This window comes from Nicotiana tabacum, chromosome 11 (genome assembly GCF_000715075.1).
Source record: "Nicotiana tabacum cultivar K326 chromosome 11, ASM71507v2, whole genome shotgun sequence".
NCBI classification, from domain to species: domain Eukaryota; kingdom Viridiplantae; phylum Streptophyta; class Magnoliopsida; order Solanales; family Solanaceae; genus Nicotiana; species Nicotiana tabacum.
The window spans coordinates 179,254,584-179,276,963 of NC_134090.1; the positions used below are offsets into that span (position 1 = coordinate 179,254,584).

General features: G+C 35.8%; 3 protein-coding genes across 5 annotated transcripts; 2 read left to right on the forward strand and 1 right to left on the reverse strand.

Annotated features, from left to right (window-relative positions):
• Positions 1 to 224: 224 nt before the first annotated feature.
• Positions 225 to 632, forward strand: LOC107800745 (large ribosomal subunit protein eL27). Its single transcript, XM_016623971.2, has one exon. The coding sequence runs from the start codon at positions 225 to 227 to the stop codon at positions 630 to 632; it is 408 nt and encodes a 135-aa protein (XP_016479457.1).
• Positions 633 to 3,845: 3,213 nt separating this feature from the next.
• On the forward strand, positions 3,846 to 13,023 carry LOC107800744 (uncharacterized). 3 transcript variants are annotated; one of them, XM_016623969.2, is made up of 8 exons: positions 3,846 to 3,984; positions 6,442 to 6,603; positions 6,815 to 7,573; positions 8,815 to 8,852; positions 8,938 to 9,094; positions 10,290 to 10,376; positions 10,813 to 10,856; positions 12,438 to 13,023. In XM_016623969.2, exons 2-6 carry the CDS (start codon positions 6,469 to 6,471, stop codon positions 10,290 to 10,292), a joined length of 1,092 nt encoding a protein of 363 aa, XP_016479455.1. In that variant the 5' UTR covers positions 3,846 to 3,984; positions 6,442 to 6,468; the 3' UTR covers positions 10,293 to 10,376; positions 10,813 to 10,856; positions 12,438 to 13,023. The 3 variants fall into 3 exon arrangements, with proteins under 3 accessions (XP_016479455.1, XP_016479454.1, XP_016479456.1); XM_016623968.2 differs by lacking the exon at positions 12,438 to 13,023 and having other exon boundaries at positions 10,813 to 11,024; XM_016623970.2 differs by lacking the exons at positions 3,846 to 3,984; positions 12,438 to 13,023 and having other exon boundaries at positions 6,526 to 6,666; positions 10,813 to 11,024.
• An 848-nt stretch (positions 13,024 to 13,871) lies between these two features.
• On the reverse strand, positions 13,872 to 18,522 carry LOC107800746 (uncharacterized). The gene is made up of 4 exons (XM_016623972.2): positions 17,883 to 18,522; positions 16,467 to 16,625; positions 16,257 to 16,365; positions 13,872 to 14,333 (listed from the first exon to the last, which is right to left on the reverse strand). Exons 1-4 carry the CDS (start codon positions 18,201 to 18,203, stop codon positions 14,158 to 14,160), a joined length of 765 nt encoding a protein of 254 aa, XP_016479458.1. The 5' UTR covers positions 18,204 to 18,522; the 3' UTR covers positions 13,872 to 14,157.
• Between the last annotated feature and the right edge of the window lie 3,858 nt (positions 18,523 to 22,380).

A 22,380-nucleotide genomic window follows, 5' to 3' on the forward strand; every position in this document is an offset into this window, starting at 1 on the left:
TGTCTGTAGTTTGTCAAATATGGCTAGACGTTAAATAGCTGGCTAAATAGTTTAATTAGGCGAGGTCAAACCCAACATTCTGGGCCCAAAGTCCATTCCTAGGGCTTTAATCACCACTCTCCATATAAACATCATTTCCGCAGCAGCACAAACACCAGTGAATTCAGCTCCTCTTCATCGCATTCATCAGCAGCGGCGGCGGCGGGCGGCGGCGGGCGGCGAAGATGGTGAAGTTTCTAAAACCAAACAAAGCCGTAATCATTCTCCAAGGCAAATACGCCGGGCGAAAAGCAGTAATCATTCGTGCATTCGATGAAGGAACAAGAGATCGACCATACGGCCATTGTTTAGTTGCAGGTATAAGCAAATACCCGAAAAAAGTGATCCGAAAAGATTCAGCCAAAAAACAAGCGAAGAAATCACGAGTTAAGGCTTTTATTAAGCTCGTTAATTACAATCACATTATGCCGACTCGTTATACACTTGATGTGGATCTGAAGGATGTTGTTAATGTCGATGTTCTTCAGTCTCGTGATAAGAAGGTTACTGCTGCTAAAGAGGCGAAAGCTCGGCTTGAGGAACGATTCAAAACTGGGAAAAATCGTTGGTTTTTTACTAAGCTTAGGTTCTGATCTCTTAATTTTTGCTTTAAAATTGAGGTTTTGTCTCTGTTATTGAAGAGATCAATGGGCGATACTGTTATTAATATTATCAAATAGTAGTAGTTAATGCGAGTCTGTTTTGTCTTTGAACAATTTCTTAAAATGAAGAATATCCAGATTTGCTTTACATTTCTTCATTAATTTTCTTGCAATTTGATAACTGATTATTAGTTGGATTAGTTTTCATTTTTCTTTTGGATAACCAGTGGTTTCCCGGCACTAATTTCATGTTTTAATTTTCATTTTTATGGAGTGTAACAGCTTGTTTGGATGGTTGTTACCATTGTATTGTATCGTATTGTTACTTTAAATACGACTAAATGTGCCACTTTATGTAACGATCTATTGTCTTTTTCTCTCAATCTCACCCTTCGTTATTATCAAATAGTTTTATTTTATCTTTTACGTTACTTTTTTATACAATAATTTTACCTTGTATCATAATTTTTCTTTATAATATTACAAATTTATTCTTCGTATTGCTGGTGCGTGATATGATGAAATAACGGTAAAACGACGAGACACAATCTATTCAAATATTATACTTATCAAGCGATACAATACAATACCGTACGATATGATACATTATGAAACGATATGTATAATAACCATCCTTACAAGCTGGAAGGTGTATTTTCTAGTAATTTGATTAGTGATTGTTAATTGGAAGTCTGTATTTCCATCTTTTGGATTGTAAATTGTATGTTTGTGCAGTGTTATTGAACACTATGGCTTCAACCAATAACACAAAGTAAAAGGAGTTGTATTAATATTCAGAAAATAGTCATTTTAATTGCAGTTTTATTATAATAGTAGTACTAAATATTAGATAAAAATTGCTCTGTAATTTTGGCTTGTGATTGTGATGTACCAAGATCTAATTTTAGGATTAAAGCTTGCAGTTCATTGTCATTAACCAACTGGCTTAATGTAGTTTTAGTACCTCACCGAATCAATTTTTAGGTTTATTTTAAAAAAATTGTAGGTTTTTATATAAATCTATAATTGTATCGATAATTAGAGTAGTTTTTTTATTTTATAAAAATAATCGAAAATATAACGAACCGTACCGAATAAATACATAGGAAAATATATTTATATAGTTAGTTTAAAAAAAAAAAGATATTAAATTTTTTTTCTTTGGACCTTGGAATTATGAAAACGGTTACAAACCAACAAGTAATTAAACTCAAAATACTAATTCCTAAAACATATTATGTTATTTCTACCCAAAATCTGAAACTAAAGTATTTCCAACATCTTCACTAGCGGGACACATAGTATTCTAGTTATTATGAGTAGCAAACTACAATATATTGAATATGTTTACTTTCATATAATTTGAATTTATCTTTTTAAATATTTAATCTTCTATAGACTTTATTCTTGAGTCCCAACTTGGTTAATATCTTTCCACTTATGTGATTTTTTTTCTTTGCTTGGTTTCTTTTATATTGCTAAAGAATAGTTGATGAATTTATACCCTGACCATCTTTCATGTTTTTTAATTCATCACCCTTTAAACAATAAAAATATCTAGAGAGCTACTGGCATTCTACTTCTACTTGTGTCTTTTACATGACATTTAAAAAAATATCGAAAATTAACCGAATTGTACCGTACCGATATCGAAGAGAAACCAATATGATTGAGACGGTTTCGAAAAGTCTAATTTTAGTTATACATAATAAAATAACCGAAAAATTAATATGCTATAAATTTTATAAAATGACCGGCCGAATCGAACTACTGACACCCCTATAGACCTCTTTCTTACTACTGAGATTACGGGGGTGATAGCAAAGATTACTGCAAGAAGCTGCTGACGTTTCTATAGTGACAAACTACTATATTTTGGCCCCAAAAATTTAGATGATATTAATTATGGCATATAATTTTTTTTTAATCAAAATGTACGCAAATATTTTAAATCAAAACTCGTTCACTGAAGCTATCTTTTGCAAATTTACGGAATAATCTTATGGGTGCACTATTAGAAATGTAAATCAATGATATAAATTTTATGGGTTCAACCTTTAATTTTTATAAAATTATTTTTTTATATTAATTTTTTTTACAGCTATATTTATATTCTATGTCGAAAATGTTAAAATCAGTTGAGCTCATTGACTATATGCTACATCACCCACTGTTACCACTTTTAATGTACAAATTTTATTTAATTATACAAGATTTTATGATGACAATAGAATGATTGAAATTATAATGTGTGAAAATTTTGAAAAAATAAATAATAAAAAAATTAATTAGTACGCAAAAAGTGACACCAGACATGTTCATCCCTGTTGGGTGCCTTGTTCTAAAAAAAAGGAGAAAAACAACAAGATTGACATACGATTTAAACTCACAATCTCATTTAGAGAGATGCACAAAAATACATTTAAGTATTTTTTTTTTAAAAAAATATAGCATTACTATACATGATCTAGGGAGGAGAGCATGAGTTCACGTGCCCCGTGGAACCTCCCTAGATGCGCCCCTGGTTACACATACAAATATTTATGACTTACTTTAGAGCATAAGTTTGAAAAAAAAAAAGTTCTTTTTTTTTCTTACTCCATCCATCCTAATTTATGTGACGATATTCAAATTTCATGAGTCAAACGAATTATTCTTTAATAGTAATTTTTTATATGCCTTTAAAATATTTTAAATTATTAATTATTGTGACTTATAGTGCTTTTTACATAGTTTTTAAATATATAAATTTTATTTCAAAAGACTTAACGATTCTATGTCCAAATGCACAACCAAAATTAGCAAATTTAAATCTCGAAAAAATATTTTTTTTACATAAATTAGAACAGAGAGAATATTAAACTCCGTGACTGGTCAAATAATATTACATAAATTAAGAGGTAAGGAGTAGTATTATTTTAGAAATTGTTATTTTTCCCAAAAAATTTGCTACATACTTTTTCTAAATTTGAAATTATGTGGAAGTATCATTTTCAAAACTTTGAAATTAGGGTAAACATTCTAATCCGATTATACATAATAAAATAATAAAAAAACTAATATAATATAAATTTTATAAAATAATCGGCCGAATCAAACTATTGACGCCTTTATCTCGATATATCATTTTCAAAACTTTGAAATTAGGGTAAATATCCTAATCCGAAGGGCCCGGGTCTTACCTATATGTTTTAAAACCCGATGACCCTAAACTCTATTTTCCCCCTCTTCAGCTCCCAACTATTTTAGCTTCAGCTCTGCTCCACTCCCATTTCTAGAAACTTCCAGCTGACAAATCCGGTTTAATTTCTCAGTCCTCGCCATTTGTGGATACTACAACAAGGTAACAGATCCAAAGTCTCTGTATTTTCACTCGTTTTTACCTTTTGCAGTAGTAGTAATAAGTTTTGGCGCTTTTTCGTGGATTTGAATTTCGAATAGTACTATTTTTGTCTTTTTCTACTGATTTACTTATTAATTACTCTCTCAGTTTCAAAAAAATTATTTGAGGTTTAAGTTGACACAAACTTTAATAAAGAAGAGAATACAACAACAACAACAAACCAGTATAATCCCACTTAGTGGGGTCTGGGTAGGGTAGTGTGTACGCAGACCTTACCCCTACCTTAGGGCAGAGAGACTGTTTCCAAATAGACCCCGGCATCCTTCCCTCCAAGAACTTCCCACCTTGCTCTTGGGGAGACTCGAACTCACAACCTCTCGGTTGGAAGTGGGGGTTGCTTACCATCAGAGCAACCCCTCTTGTCATTAAATAAAGAAGAGAATAATTTTGAGATATATGGTTTTAAATAAACCATAACATTTGTGTGACTGTGAACTTTTAAACTTGTGGTTTGAAACCTACTATAGTAGTGTGTGGCTATAAATGCTTTCTATTAAGGAAATATTGAAGTGTGCTAATCTTTTTGGAACAGATTAATAAAGAAATAGTGTTAATCTTTGTTAAACAGAGGGAGTAGTACTAAAGCATTGTGTCTTATTTTGATTGAAAAGTATACCAAACCTGACTGTTTTTTTTGGGGCTTCTTTTGATATGTTCAACTGATTATTTGTTATGTTACTAACAGTATTACTTCCTTACAATTGTGAGCTTTTAAATGATAGTTAAATCTCTTTATAACAACCATCCTTTATAACAGTATTTCACTATAACAGCCAAGTTTTGCTGGAGCTGATTTTTCATGTTATCTTATATTATATATTCTCTATAACAACATTTCACTACAACAACTAAAAATATTGGGACAAACAATGCTATTATAGAGAGGTTTGATTCTATATGGTGGGTGCTTTACCTGTTTTCATTTGACTTGGAGGGGGAGCTACTGTATTAGTTACGGGTACAGTTGAACTGACTAGCTTTTGTTTAGACCCTGTATATTAGAAAAATCCATTAAATATGTATAACTATTTAACTATGAACCTAGTAACTAGACGAGCTATGAGTTTGATGGCTAGTTCAGAACCCATAAACCTTATATCCTGGCTCTGTCTTGGTTGGTGGAGCTACTGTATCATTTACGGGTTCGGATGAACCCAGTAACTTTTGTTTAAACCCTACTTAAAAATTCATTAAATATGTATAACTATTTAATTATGAATCTAGTAAGTAAATGAGCTATGAGTTCTATGGCTAGTTTAGAACCCGTAAACTTTATATCCCGGCTCCACCTCTGTATTGGAGAAGTTCAGGATAGAAGGTAATAAGGACAAAGCTTATACCTGTCATGGCGCTTCTTGTTCTTCAGTGGTTTGTAAAAATGTTGAGTAGTTACTTTATTTGGTGCCTCTAGTACGGAATGAGTGGGTAAAATGTCTAAACTTATGTCTAGTTTAAAGAAGCCGCTAGACTTGGTTCTTGATTTTGAGTGTATGTTGTGATCTCAGCAATTAGATGGGATTGAATGTTAATATAAATTAGAAACTTCTATTTCCTGCTAAATGGAACATAGTATTTCTAACTTCCAAGATATAATGTGAACCATCAATAAAAAGAATTTCTTTTAGACATTTTGGGAGAACTCCGACAAAAGCTGTCCTGTTTTCTAAGGTGTTATCCTGTGTCAGATGTGTTTACTTGTCCTTAGGTAAAGGAAACCATAAACTCAGTGTTGGCTATTCCTATATCTTCTTTTGAAGGAAGCATCCGCATTGACAACATTTATTCACCCGAAGTCATATGATTTTGCCCTGGTAAAAGTCTCTTAAATGAACAAGTGATTAGAGCTTGATGCAGGGAGCAGATAAGTTTATTTAAAAAGATGAAGAGAAAAGACAGTGAAAATTTGATTTGCAAGCTACCCAAGAAAGAGCTTCAAGATTTGTTCTGGAAACATGGTTTATCTCCTTGTAAATCTTGTAATTCTTTGATCACTTATAAATAATTATTTACTTATTTAACTGTCCGACTACAGTACGGTGGTCGGAAATTTCTGTCTACTGCAGTCGGAAAGCTTTTTCCGCCAATTTTCCAACTACCGCAAAACTGTCGGAAGTCGTCGGAAATCACCGATTTTCGACTATTTCCCGGTGGCTTTGGCAGTTGGAAAAGCTCAGTTTTCTGGTAGTCACAGTGGCTGATGTTAAAGGTAGTATTATTTTTGGTGAAAGTGAATATTTGGGTGAGATTGAACACATGATACATGAGGATGACTTAATTTGGAAATCGTATTGTTGATATGATCATCTAGAAAATGGCTGATATAAGTTTCTTGGTTATCGCACGACTTTCATAGATGACCTGGATTGATCACTGAAGGATCAGTTTGTCTTGATGCAGGGTGAGGAGAGGTTATCATTCAGAGAGATGAAGACAAAGGACTGTCCAAATTCCATTTACAGCCTACCCAAGAAAAAGCTTCAAGACTTGTGCAAGAAGTACGGTTTGTCTCCTTATAAGACAAAACCCAATCTCGTGAATTCTTTGATCAATTACTTCAAGGTAAATGTTGGCTTTGGGTTGATGACAGACGATCTTTTGTGGTGAATGAATGTGAAAATTTGGGTGAGATTATACATATGATACGTATGATGAGTTCATTATAAAATTGTATTGTGACGCGATCATCTCGAAAATGCTTGATAAGGTTTATTACATCACGTGCTCATATACACTGGGTTGATCTCTGAAATACAAGTTTGTCTTGATGCAGATAGCAGATGTAGAAACTTCCGAAGGCAATTGGTACAACCTTCAAGATTCTTCTGGCCTATGTGATGAGAAGGGTTTCAATCAAAGAGTTCGCAGTCCACCAATAAGTTTCTCCAAGAATGCATTTACTTCTGACATAAAGTCCAAGCATGTGCCTTCATTTGAGTTTTCTGTCTCATCGGAAGATGGAATCAACCTTTCAGTTGACTTGAATTCATGCCCATCAGACCGTTTTAGAAGATTGGAGAAGGAGGAGTGTGTATGTAACACTATGCAGAATAAAAAATTTCAAAGTTTCCGTCAGGAGATTCAATACCTAAATAATAGACAAATGACAAGTTCATTTCTCTGGGAAACAGATTCAGACCGCAAAACTAACAGTGGCCATGCACAAACTGTTTCGTCCCCAAGTTTGTGTGGCACTGTTGATGTTGTATGTCATACAGAAAATAGAGATGATGCGGCTTTGGGATTTTCAATAACAAAAAAATCATATGATGTAAGTTGTCTCAATTCTGAAAGGCAGAGGACTAGTTCTCCGGAGAAGCTTACGGTGCTAGCTCATCTCTCTTCGGAAACTGATTTTTCTGAGATAGAGGCATCAGAAATTGGCTATCATCATCAACATGTATCATATTCTTCTTCTGAAAAAGATTACCTTAGAAATTTGGTTGATGCAGCAGAGAGCCTAAGAAGTCAACTACCAAATTCTTGTGAGGATAGCTGTAGAATCGACACGCCTTCATCTGCTGATGGAGGGGTAATATCATCTTAGCATAATCTGGTGTATTTTGCTATGATAGCTTCCTAGGTTATTGCTTTGTGCACATAATTGTATGTAGCCTATCATTCCTTTGTTTTGGATTTTCTAGGTAGTGGGATGTCCAACCAGTCTGAAAAATAGTTTCTGCTCTTTGAATGGTTAAGTTGAGGACTGTGTAAATTATGTTCTTTTGTTTTGTGTAGTTTCCTTATTACTCGTATTTGTCAACATGTTGGCGATCTGAGGATACCAGCATTATTCGATGCTAGTTTATTCTGTTTATTTTGTTTTTGTGGACATGTTTCTTACTTGTGAGTTGTGACATGACATTCATTAGTAGGGTTATATCCACTTTGATAAGCTTATTACTGGTCTGATAGTTCATTAAAATGATTATGAATTTTGGAATAGTTTATGCCTCCTAAAGCTCTCCTTGCTCTATTTCGATTTCTCCTCCCTTTCTGCCTCTCTCTCTCTCCCAAAAACAAAAAGTTGTCCTCTGTCAATGTGGAATGCAGGTGCTCTGTCTGTGGGTTCGCATGGGCTACCACCAATCGAACCATTGCGGAGCCTTTTGCTCAGATTAGTGAAATACTCAAATCGAAGATCTTCAACGAGCGTGACACTGGTAGATCTAGAGGTTTTGGCTGCCTTACTTTCAATGACGAGCAATCTATGAGGGACGTGATAGGGAGGACAAATGGCCAGAGCCTTGACCGTAAGTCAATTGTTTGGACGAGGTGGTGGTGGTGGTGGTTCGAGTGAGGGACACCATGAGGGTGGTTGAGGCTCCAGAGGCGAGAGACGCAAAGGTATACACTGGTGCCTTCAGTGGTGGCTGTGACCCCGGAATCTGGATATAACAGCAGCAATTATGGTGATGGCGGATTACATTACTAGCAGTGTTGGTGCCTTAAAAGGGAAAGGAATTAGATAATTGGCATTGAATGTGGGTTTATTGGTTTTGATCAAATTTGTATTAGTTCTACTTTGATGTTTGTGTGACTGTCCTTTTCAACCACCATTGGCTCGACTAAGTGAAAGTTACATATTATACAGCTCTTCCATTACTTGCCTATTTTCTTTTATTTATCCTCTTTTTTCTTTGCATGTAATAAGAAATGATCACTAAGCATGTAGAAATTTGTCTCCATGATTCTCTTATTATAGTTGATATGATTTGTTTCTTTCATGAAAACCTGAAACAAGTTAACATCGTGATCTCTTTCTTTTCACAGGCAAGGGACAGCCATGCCAATGGAATAGTAGCTTCAAAGTAATCACTCTTCCTAAATTAAGATGCTGTGAATTATATCCGATGACAGCAATGAAAATCTGATCTCTCTTATATATCATGGCAGAGAGCTTTTGAAGAAGCATTCATCGCATGGAGGCAAGAAGAGAAAGAGGGATGATTTTAAATTTGATAATGTTCATCATTATAATGATACGAGAATTTTGAGAAGTGCAAAGCGTCTACAAAGTCATCCCAGAAGATCTATGCGGCTTGTCTATAAGGTTTGCATTTGCTGTTGTTGCTTTAAGTGTGCTCATTAAATTGACAAAAGCGAATTAACAAATGAATTGAACCTGGTTCTTGAAATTCAATAATAAGCAGAAACCTTATATTATCTAACATTCTTGACTGGAAGTTGGACTAGGAAAACGGTTAGGAAATTGAGCAGCACTGACTTTCTGTTGTCACCATTTTATGATATGTAAAGATGAGATCCCCTCACACTGATTATCAGTGACTGATATAAAAAGAAAAGAGAGAGATGCCTGCACAAATTAGCCATTTCAATACATGCTGCTCTTTAAGAAAAAACAGCCTTGAAGAGGAACGAGGCGTAGGGTGAGATTGTATTTTATCTTTCTCCTTTGTTTGGAGGAGTACTTTTCTACAGTAGCTAAGTGGGAAAATCCTCCAACTAGTATAAAAAGAGAAAATTCAATTCAGAAGCTTGATTATTTACTCAAGCTTTTATAATAATTACTAGTGTATAAAATTTAGTAGGTGTATATACAAAGCTAATCAAATCCTTAATCAAATCAACCCTAATTAATGTAAAAATTGCACTGTCTTAACAGACAGTGAATGCTGAAAATGGTTGGGGAAAAAAGGATCATCACCGCTCCAGTCTTGATGTTGATTCTGTCGCCATTGCCTATTATAAAATTGATATCCTTGTATGAATCTCATGTCTATAACACCCCTTCAGAGACCTCCACATATGGCATAGTAATATGATCGGTCTTCCACCTCCTTGTATCTCATATTTGTCAACTATATTTCTTCTTCACTGTACCTGATTATCCATGCAAGTGGTTCGAGGAGGGCGACCTTAGAAAAACTAGATTTTAAGACTTGTTAATCTATTAGTATAACATATGGATTTGTCAAATCAGTGAACTAGTTATGCAAGGATAATAACTAGGCCATTACCCGAGGATACTGTCTTATCCTCGTGTGCGCGCACAGTGGCGGGGCCACCTTATAGGAAGGGGTGACACCCCTTCACGGAAAAAATAAACTGTGTAGGTAGGTAAAAAAATAAATTATATATACTATGCATTGACTCTCCTTAATTTCCTGGTATGTTTTATTTTTTATATTTTGACACCCCTTAACTAAAATTCTGAGTCCGCCACTGTGCGTGTGTGCCTGTGTGTATAGTAGATAACATATTTTTAAATTTAACATTTTGTGCAGTGACGGGTGGTGTGGACTGCCTAAGCGTTAGAGATCTGCCTATGCAATATTATACTCTCAGTGCTGGTGTACAACATACATGTCTCTGTAAGTACCAAATCCTGGAATTCAGCTTTGGATAGTTGACGCGGTCAAATAAATATGTTTCTTGTTTCATTCAACAGATGTTGTTGTCTTCCATTTCCTATTTCTGCAACATGTTAATTCAGTTCTAAGTTTCTCTAAACCTTTTCTTGGATGATTACCTAAGAATGGACCTATGTCTTACACTTCAATTCAACAGTTTGTCATGTAGATTCAAGAGTTAATTTGATAAAATCAAGAAATGAACTGAATTTTTTTTCCGTTCTTGCTGTATACTCAGCCAAATTTCGTGAAATCAATTAATGTGGCACTAAAAATCTCTTTTGCTTTCTGACTGTGTGGTATGTATATCAGGCATCATCCGTAGAGCGAATACTTAAAATCATGCACTCGCGCAGTCCATCGTTTCACTTCCTAACTGCTTTGTGACATGCTGCAGGTGGTTCTTCTATTCTGTATTCAAGAGAAGATCAATTAATTGAGGTTAGACCAAGTAGTTTAACACGCTATCTGGTTCTCAATCAACTAGAATTGCAAAAAAATTGAATCTTCTCTCTGTTGTTATGCCTCATTCTTTAAAACTTTGCACGTCTTTGCTGGCTGTTCTACCAGTTTGTGTCACTTGATTTGAACTCTGCAGCTTTAAATAAAGAGAGGGGAATGTACACCTCCAATTTCATTTAGTTATATTTCATACAAGGAATTTACTCCATCGGGGCAGGGGTAAGGTCTGCGTACACACTATCCTCCTCAGACCCCACTAGTGGGATTTTACTTGGTTGTTGTTCTCATACAAGGAATTCATTGAGCTTGATGCTTTATCACAGCCTTTTTCCAACTGTTCACCCTATGCTTGTTATCTTTGGCACAAAGGAAGATGAGTAAATTCACTTCCTTCTCAAAATCATGAGGTCAGGATTACACTTGCATATGTGGCAGGGCAAATTATATTTTATGATGTAGTTCCATTTCCATTATTTAAGTATTTGGATTTTCAAGGGCATATTAAATTGAAGAGAATTCATAAAGATATAGATGGTGTTCTTCAAAATTGGGTGGATGACCATATTAAGAAGGCAGAAATTGGCAATAATCTTGAGAATCAAGATGTTATTGATGCCTTGCTTAATGTGACAAATTTTGATGAGTTCAAGGCCTATGGTTATTCCCAAGAAACTGTCATCAAGGCACAGTAATGATATGTTCTTAAGCTTTTAAATTATCTATACTGTAAAAAAAAAATTTATACTAAAAAAAGGCAGTTGGTGCACAAGGCATCACACGTTCACGCAGGATTCGGAGAAGAGCTACACTCCCAAGGGGTATGACGTAGAAAGTCTACTCTAATGCAAGTATTAATGGCTACTTTTACGGCTCGAACTTGTGACCTATCAAAGACAATTTTTCGTTGCTCTAAGGCAGAATACCCTAATCTTTTTATACAATCAGTAAATTTTAACATGTCATAACATCTTAGTTATCATTTTTACTAGATTATCAATTAATATTTATCAAGAGATTTACTCGTATTTACCTAATAAATGGCCAGATTGTGTGTCCCCGCTGATATGACAAAGACTTAGACATGTACCTAGTAAACATAAATTAATATCAAGACAACAACTTTGTGTATCACATTCACGCTATTAATTAGTTGGATTTTCTTTCAACATTATGATCACATTAAACATGCATGTATATGTTTATCATTGTTTAGATTAAGTTCCCGTTTGGTCATAAATTTTGGCATTATTTTTTCATTTTTTTTTTGAATTATTTGTTTATGAAATATTATTATGTATTGGAATTTCAAAAATTTTCAAGTTCCCAGTTTCTAGTTTTTGGGTAAAAACTATCTCTTCTTCTCACAAAAACTTCAACTTTTCTTCAAATAAATTGCATGTCCAAACACAACTTCAACTTTCAAAAATTATTTTTCAGCACAACTTTAAAAGCTCTTTTTTCAAGTTTCAAGCAAATCTATGTCCAAACGCTAGCTAAATGTCTTTTTAGTTCTAGGATTTAATTACTGTGTAATTCATTTCTCTAATTATTAAAATGTAGGCAATAATTTTTGGATGGAGCTGATACTACTGCTGTGCAATGGACATGGTTAATGTCCTTATTGTTGAACAATCCAAATGTTATGAGACGTGCCCAAGAGGAAATAGATATAGAAGTTGTTAAAGAGAAGTGGATAGAAGAGTCTGATGTTCAAGATTTAGCCTATTTACAAGCTATAATTAAAGAAGCATTGCGTTTATATCCACCTGCACCTTTGTTAGTACCGCATGAAACAGTAAAAGATTGTAAAATACTTGGTTATGATGTTCTAAAAGACACTCGTTTGTTTGTAAATGCATGGAAGATACAACGAGATCTTCGGATTTGATCCGACCCTGAAAAATTCGTGCCGGAAAGATTTTTGACCGATGATCAAGAAAAGATCGAGACAAGAGGGGTTGCTCTAATGGTAATCAACCTTCACTTTCAACCAAGAGGTTGTCAGTTCGAGTCTCTCCAAGAGCAAGGTGGGAAGTTCTTGGAGGGAAGGATGTCGGGTGTCTATTTGGAAACAACCTCTCTACCCCAGGGTAGGTGTAAGGTCTGCATACATATTACCCTCCCCAGACTCCACTAAGTGGGATTATACTGGGTTGTTGTTGTTGTTGTTGATCAAGAAAAGATCGATGAATGTAGTTAGAGTTAGAATTTTGAGTTTATTCCATTTGGTTCAAGAAGGGGATGAATGTTGCCACGATTGTTACACTCCTCACTTTTGTTCGTTTGCTTCAAGGTTTTGATTTTAATACACCATCTAATAACATGCCAGTTGACATGTGAGAAGGCTTAGGCATTAATATGCCTAAGGCAACAACTTTGGAGGAACTTATTACCCCTCGTTTGCCTTCTATGATGTATTGAAATAATTGGAATTCATTCAACTTAATATTTAAACTGTAATATCCTTTAGAAATCATTGTTGAAGGAACATGTGAAATCTTTATTTTGTAAATTAAATTTAGGGGTGAGTCTTTGTTTTTCTTTTTGGATAACAATGGTGTAAATCACATTTAGGGGTGAGTCTTTATTTTTCTTTTCGGATAACAATGGTGTTCGAGCCAACTTGCACACTCCTCCATTATTCCATCGAGTACCTGCTACCTCCTACCAGTATAAATACCGAGTAACTCTAACACGACTTAGGTAGATGGGAAGAAATCATCTAACGTTTTTTGTCTCTACTAGGATTTAAACCTTGATTTTCAAGATTTTCATCTACTTCATTGACCAGTGGATCACACCCATAGGTAAAAGTCTCATGTGGCTTCTTTATGGTACAACACTACACTAAGAATTTAAATTTTCTTTTCATCCCATATGATATTGGTTTGGAACAATTCAACAAAGAAAAGGTGATATTAAATTTGAGAGGGAAACAGTAGTTACCAATACTAGATATCCCTGTCAAAATAGCAACTGCAATTGGGATGCAAGTAGTCCAAAAGAAAGCAATTCATCTTGGGATTTCACAATTACAAGGTGGGATCAGAGGCCATTATTTCAACAGTGTATAGTGCAATTCCAATATTCAATAATCCTCTCTTTCAAATCAAAAGTTTAAAAAGAAGAAGAAAGGAGAAAAAGAAAGAGTGATAACTTAGTTCAGCAATGAAAACCTTAACACATCTAAATGGACAAGCAAGCTTTGACAAATGGACGATAAGTAACAGCCATGGCAGAGAGGGAAGAATCCTGAACAATCACTTATAGTGACTTAATTTTATTTAGCAGCAGATAATACACCAGTTTGTTTCTCGTATACAAACTCTCCAGCAGTAAATGATTGGTCCTCTCCGAATTGGATAGTTCTCCTGGAGAGCACATATCCACAATATTCTACCTCTAATACAGTTGCATCCTTGTTAAGTTCAGTAAAGATGGAGCCTACTCCTTCACCTGGATTAATGAAAGAAGAATTGATAAGAAATCAGGAATACCATTGGGAACTTAAGCCAAAATAGCGTGAATAGGCATTTTATCTACTTAGCCGATAACAGATTATATTCTAAACATATCTAGTAACAAAAAGTAGGAAGAACTTCAGTTAGGTATGACCAACAATAACAACAACAACAACTACCGAGTAAAATCTCACAAAGTGGGGTCTAGGGACAGTAATGTGTACGCAGACCTTACCCCTACCCTGACAGGGCAGAGAGGCTGTTTCCGATAGACCCTCGGCTCAGAAAGACGACAATAAAAACAAGAAAAGATAATTCATTAGTAACTTCAATAGAAACCGTAATAATAACAGACGCATAACAACCAAAAGATAAATGACATGCAATAACAGTAACCAACATCCAAGGCCCGGGGCTAAGAAAAAGAGCAAGGATAGTATGAACTCAAATAAACTGCAAGCCATCTAAGATCAACCCTAATCCAATCCTGCCTCACCCTGGGTATGAAGTAAGGAAAGCTCTACTACCCCCTAACCTACAACCCTAATGTTTGACCTCCAGACCTTCCTATCAAGGGCCATGTCTTCGGAAATCTGCAGCCGTACCATGTCCTGCCTAATCACCTCTCCCCAATACTTCTTAGATCTCCCTCTACCTCTTCTCGTACCCACCACGGCCAACCGCTCACACCTCCTCACCGGAGCATCAAGGCTTCTCCTCCGCACGTGCCCGAACCATCTGAGCCTTGCTTCCCGCATCTTGTCATCCACAGGTGCCATGCCCACCTTTTTCCGAATATCTTCATTCCTAATCTTGTCTATCCTAGTGTGCCCGCATATTCACCTCAGCATCCTCATCTCTGCTACCTTCATCCTCTGGATATGGGAGTTCTTAACTGACCAACACTCTACCCCATACAACATGGCCGGTCTAACTACAACTCTATAAAACTTACCTTTGAGTATCGGTTGCACTTTCTTGTCACACAAGACTCCAGATGCAAGCCTCCATTTCCTCCAGCCCGCTCCTATACGGTGAGTGACGTCCTCGTCGATCTCTCCGTCCTCCTAAATCATCGACCCAAGGTACTTGAAGCTATCTCTCTTGGGGATGACCTGTGATCCAAGCATCACGTCCCTGCCTACTTCCCTCGACTCAGCGCTAAACTTGCACTCCAGGTACTCCCACAGTGTATTCCCACAAGTGGGATCTGGGGAGGATAGAGTGTATGTAGACCATATCCTTTAAAAGGCCGAGAAAAGCTGTTTCCGGACACTTAGGTACGACCGGTTTCAGAAAATCATTGATGCACCAACTCATGTGGTAATTATTACCAAAGCCACTCACTTGAGATTTTCAGTTACACTAACCTCCCAGAAGCAAGAGCAAATGAATTGGGGCGAAAAAACACAACTATTAGACCCGCCAATTTACAGTTTAGCAGATGGTTTTATTATAAATGAAACTCTTGGGCAAGAGCATTGACACCATACAGATGTAGAGGTTGCTTTCATTAGCAAAGGTTGTCTCCAGCATTCTCCAATTGCCCAAACTCAAGAATTTTGCAGTTTCAGAAAAGTTCAAGGCATCCAACTGAAATCATTGCTAGAAATATTCTCTTCAATGGCACTACAAAAATTCATATTGCTTTAATATAATGGCAAAAGGAGAACAAGAAGCAACGAGAAATCCAGACATGCGATATGTGAGAATAAACTACTAGATACATACGAGCAATATGAAACAACATTTGCTACCGACAAAGATACAACATATAAATTGAAATACATCTCTAAACTGATTTTGACACGAAAACAAGTAGTCTCTTACGAGTGCTCTATGGAGAACAGAAGCCTTCACTCACCACATCACAACCTACATTGCACTAGAGATTGCAAAACCAAGCAAGAAGACTTACCATGTGTGACTAACAACAAGTTCTCAGAAGGATACTTATCAGCAAGGGCTTTAACTACCTCCACATATCTAGCTCTTGCACTTTCCAATGTCTCTTGCCACTCTGGCAGCTGTAAATTCAGAATCATATGATCAATGATTAAAGAAACAGCGGATCATGCATATAAACCATGTCATAAATTGAAGCAAGAACTCATATCCTACAGAATACCTTCTTATAAACAGGCTCAACAGTGTGATCTACAGTTCCGGCAGGTAACTCAGCTTCATATTGTGAGATATTGAACTTAAAATCCCCATCCTTGGGAGCTGCATTACTTCTTATGGCTACTAAATTCAGCATTTCACACAAACCATATTCGATGGATACCTGAAATTTGAAAAAAAAAAAAAGGTCAAATGTTATCTAGAACGAGAGTTAAGAGAACCCATTTGATTTGAATGCTGATATTTCAGCAAAAATGTGTGTTTATCTTTCTGCACCTCTGTCAACACCCTGCCTTCTATAAAGACTCAAGTGAGTCATATCAAGTATGCAACAAGTTTCATGACACAAGCAGCATATTCAGATCTAAGTCCCGGTATAGCTTACGCAACTATATTGATCACAGGCGCACAACCATATTGAAAATTGGTAGTTACTTATATTACACACAGGCATTCTACACTAATGACAATGTGTTGAACAAGCTAGGATTCAGGTTGACTTGGACGTATTGGTAATGCTACATACAAAATGTGGACATCTGAGCTAAGAGGACAGCCGTGATCAGAGCTACTCAAATCACAAAACATCATCCTCAACGAACGAGGATCTGAAAAGACTATGGCAATATGAGTAGTGAACTAAAAGGGCAGCCAGGTGCACTAAGCTCCCGCTATGCGCGGGGTCCGGGGAAGGGTCGGACGACAAAAGTCTATTGTATGCAGACTTACCCTGTATTTCTGCAAGATGTTGTTTACACGGTCTGAGCCGGTGATCTCCTAGTCACATGGTAACAACTTTACCAGTTATGCCAAGGCTCCCCTTCAATATGACTAGTGAACTAACTCCTTAAATTACTGTTCACCCTCCACGGAGCCCAACTTCGTTTCTATCCGTCGACACCAAAGTTCAAACCCTCCATTATCCAGCAACCTAGCTTGAAATACAGTGAGTATACCAACCTTCAGCTATTGTCTTTTGGTAAACAGTCATACTTCCATAATCAACAGCCTAAGACACCTTAATTACTACCAACACAATGATTCCCTCCACCTTAAACTTAAAACCATAAATAAGTAAAGGATTTACATGTTATACATGGTGGATTGTACACTATTAGTGACTTTTAACCTGCGATAGCAAGTCAATTATCATTTTTACATGATTATCTATTAATGCTTATAAGACAACAACAACAGCGACCCAGTAAAGTCCCACTAAGTGGGGTCTGGGGAGGGTAGTGTGTACGCACACCTTACCCCTACCCGATAGGGCAGATTAATGCTTATAAGAGATTATCTATAATAATCTAATATAGTTTAAATGCTTTTTACATCCTCAATGCATATAACTTAAACTTATAAACAAATATAATCCTTCCAAAATTAAGCAAAAATAAAGAAAAAAGAGAAAAATATGTACTTTAATTTTGGAAGGATCGATGACGACGGAATCAGAATTAGAGGACAAGACATTGGCCTCGCAGTTATGATCCGCAACGTCACAAAGGGCACGTACAACTTCAGCAGCAGTCTGTACACATCGGAGGAACGGGGAAACGAAAACCCGATGGATCGGGAAATCCATATTGGATCGGATCTTTTGACCCGTACAAAAAGCCCGTATCTTACCATCCTGATGCAATGGTGGATCCCACGGCCTATCCGCTTTCATTACCCATAATTCCTCAAAGTTATCCAACCTATCACCATGTCTCATTACGAGAACGTTTTGAGTCGCCATTGTTAATATTAAAGACAAGCTAAAATCCTCTACTATTTTGATTTTGTTCAGTGAAATTGAAGATGAATTTATATAGAGACGTATAATCCGGGTCAGTGTCAGTGAAATGAGAGGGAAAGTGAGAAATGGACTTTGGGACGTGGAATTTGTTGAAGTTTCCGAGAAAGTCGATGGAAAATGAAAGTTTGATGAGAAAAAAATAAACTGCTTTAATGGCGGACAAATTGGATTTTTCGTCAAAATTCCTCTAATTTTTTAAATAAAAAATAATAATCTAGTTAGTATACTAGATATTCATTGGTCTAATATAAGATATTCTATTGGAATATTGTATTGGTTAATGATTAGTCTTAATTATATTTTGTGTCTATTGGTTGACTAATTCAGATTCTACCATCCACTCTATTATTCCATCATTTCTAATTTATGTGACATTTATTTTTTGAAACTTCCGGGCAAATCCGCAGTTGCTACCGTCTTTGGGAGAAATTAAAAAATAGCAAAATTTACAACTGGTCGTTCAAAAATAGCTCAGTTTAAAAAATAATCGAAATTTAGCCACTTTCCAGTAAAGATAAATCTGAGCGAAAACACTGTTCAAAACCCGGAAAATACGTCAGTATATGATACTGGAGTTCCCGCATAAGTATGCTTGAACTCCAACATATTATACTAGAGTACAGGAAAAATACACTAGAACTCCAGCATAATATACTGGAGTTCCAACAAGTATAATTGTCCAGTATAATATACTGGAGTTTGGAGTACCGATGCTCCAGTCTCCAGTATATTATACTGGAGTCAGCAAAGTATAACGACCCAACATAATATGCTGGAGTTCATACACAGGTGCACCGAACTCCAGTATATTATGCTGGACCGGTCTCTATTGCAACAAAATAGTGGCTATTTTTCATTGACTTCGTAAACGCTGACTATTTTTGAATGACCAGTCAAAAAACTGACTATACCGTGCTACTTTTACAACGTCTTTGCCTTTTGAGTGAGCACTCTGTCCGCATTGGATAAACCTTTCCTGTGTAATAGCCTGCAAATAACAAAGGGGATGTAAACCGCACAAGACAAGCCCTGTGTGACACGCTCAACCAAAAAGGCATTGAGGTAAGATCAATCCCATATCATTTGTATGGATGAGTACCCTCCAAACCAATTGGACATCCCCGAAGGGACATATGTGACATATTTTTCTTGTTACTCTGTTCCGAAAATAATGACATATCTTTATATATTGTTATAGTTAAACTCACACATTTTATTTTACCCGTAATGAGATATTTTTATAGACACACAAATATTATGTCATGTTTAAAATCACAAAATTCGAAAACTTTTATTTCTTCTTTTAAATTTCATATAGAGTTCAACTATGTCGCGTAAATTAAAACGAAGAAAATAAAGTTTTATAATAATCGATCTGACTAATTCGAATTTGGTCACATAGATCTACTATGTTAGAAATTCTCTAGAAGAGCAAATCCAAATTACATGTCATTTCATTACTTGTACTAGCTTTTTATGTATGCTAATTTGTTAATCCTTGGCCTTTTTTACTTTTTTTTTTTGGGATTTCTCACTCGGTGTTTGGTATCCGCATTGGAGTCCGACTATATCTTGATTCGCGACAGGTATGTCCCATTCGGGGGAAATCGTTCCCTACCAAAAAAATTTTATGCCCAGGGCTCTAATCTGAGGCCTCTAGTTAAGGGAGAAGCAGCTCCATCCACTCCATCCACCTCCTTTGGATAGAGCCTTTTCTACTTTAGCAATTTGAAGAGTGTCATTAAACTTCATTTTGTACTCCCTCCGTTTCAAATAAGACGAGGTACTTTCCTTTTTGGTATGTTTCAAAATAAATGACACATTTATAAATTTGAAAATAATAATTCAACTTTAAACTCTTCATTTTACCTATTTTACCCTTAATGCCACACAAATGTCATGGCCTCGCAAAGCTTTTATCCCGTAAGCTTTTAATACCATAAATTTCAAAAATCTTTTTCTTTTTTCTTAAACTCCATGCCGAGTCAAACTATTTCATCTAAATTGAAACGGAGAGAGTACTGAATTAAAGTGTAGTGCTGCTGAATGAGTCAAATGCCACAAATTCTTTCATTTTTTTCCACAACTAAGGGGACCCTCATCAATGATTTACTAGAATTTTTTCTACAAAAGGTCCTAACAATAAAAGCAACGACTTCTGTTCAAAAGCAAATGAAGTCTAGGACTGGAAGTTAAATAGGTTATACAACAACAACAACCCAATATCATCCCACTTAGTGGGGTCTGGGGAGAATAGTGTGTACGCAGACCTTACCCCTATCCTAGGGTAGAGAGACTGTTTCCAAATAGACCCCGGCATCCTTCCCTCCAAGAACTTCTCACCTTGCTCTTGGGGAGACTCGAACTCACAACCTCTCGGTTGGAAGGGGGTTGCTCCTCTTATCTGATGAGCATGAATCCATGGCAACATTTCAAAGGAAAGTTCTAAAGAAATTGTATTGTATTGAAATATTAGTATAATACAAAGCTTGTTACTTGACGCCAAGATATTCTTATGTTATGGCGTCTTAAAGACCGAATTTAGCCGTGCAATTTTAAGAATATGTTAATTTTCTTTTATTAGTGTTATGAAAAATAAAAGTCATTTTGCTTAGTACGAGATTGCTTCACACCTCATTGTACTTACACCTCTCGCCTATCAAAATCTTCAAGCAGTGAATACATTTTCTAACTCGGTTAAAAAAAGTAATACTCTTTTTCCATCTATTTGTCATAGTCTTTTAAGACATGCATAGCATTTTTCAAGCTAAAACCTCATAAAATACCAAGGAAAAGTATTTACTAGATTTCTCAACCAACCATATTCAGCGGCGGAGCCACAGTATCGGCTACAGATTTGGCCGAACTCAATAGTTTTGGTTCAAATTATGTATTTGTTTTAATTTTTTTATTAAATATGTATAAATTATTAATTTATAATCCATTAACTTAAAAGAATTAAGATCTCGAACCTACAAGCTTGAAATTATGGCTCCGGCTCTGATCACGTTGTACATATGGGACGAAACAATACTCTTTAATGTGCCTAAGATAACTATTATCGCAACTCCAAACAAAAAAGCTGACGTTAACCAGCTGACGTAGTATAGCAGGGAGTAAAATAATAAAAGAAATATTTGTAATAGGCATAAAATCATAATCCCTTATAGGGATGGTGTGAATTAAAGGCAAAATGATCTCTTATATTCAGTAATAATTTGAATAAAATAAAATTAGTATGAACTTTCTTTTTTGTATTTTATTTACTAACCCTTTGTGTTACTAATATGTTATCAATCTCATATGAAAATATTCATATAACTAGAAGTTTTTTTTGTAATTGGCCGTGAAATCGATCTGTCCTTAAAATACCAAAATACACTGAGTTGTCAAAAATATTCGTCATGCTTCCATTTTTAGCTAGCTCAAACAGAAATGCAGATGTAGTTCTTTGGTACGAGATTCATTTGAAGTCAGTATATATATATATACACACACTACTTTCTCGCCATGCCTTGTTGTTATAAGATCCCCATGCCTTGTTGTTAGTAATCTGGAGGTTTGAAACAAAATTTTGTTAACATAAGGTTAATTGGCGATGTTGTAATCTATTATGAGTAACCATTAAGACCAGAGATGTGGTTATGATCATACACATAGTGCGTTTTATGTCAAGATATCATTGTGATAATGTCGTGCTTGTAATGCGGAGATTAGTGTTATTGATATATACTTTGTATTGCGTTGTTGGGTTGTGGACATGTTGTTAGGAGTTTTTTTGGTGTTACTCTGACAGGTGGATAGGCCCAATTACAGGGGAGACTCTGCCAAAATTTCTGAAAACTTTGGGAGTTAGAAAAATTTGGGATATTAAGATGTACAAAGAAAGAGATAAGTTACATTATGTGTTTGAAGACGGACTCTACTTCTCATTTAAGGACGAATGATCCTAAGTGGGGGAGAATGTAATACCCCGTATTTGATGGGTGCATAGGTGTCGCACCTCCTTTTCGCCGCGCCCGCAGGGCGCGTGGGGAGTTTTCTCCAATTGAAGGACAGTCGAAACGGGATTTATTTAATTATTTAAGAGTCGCCACCTGGGAATTTTAAGGCGTCC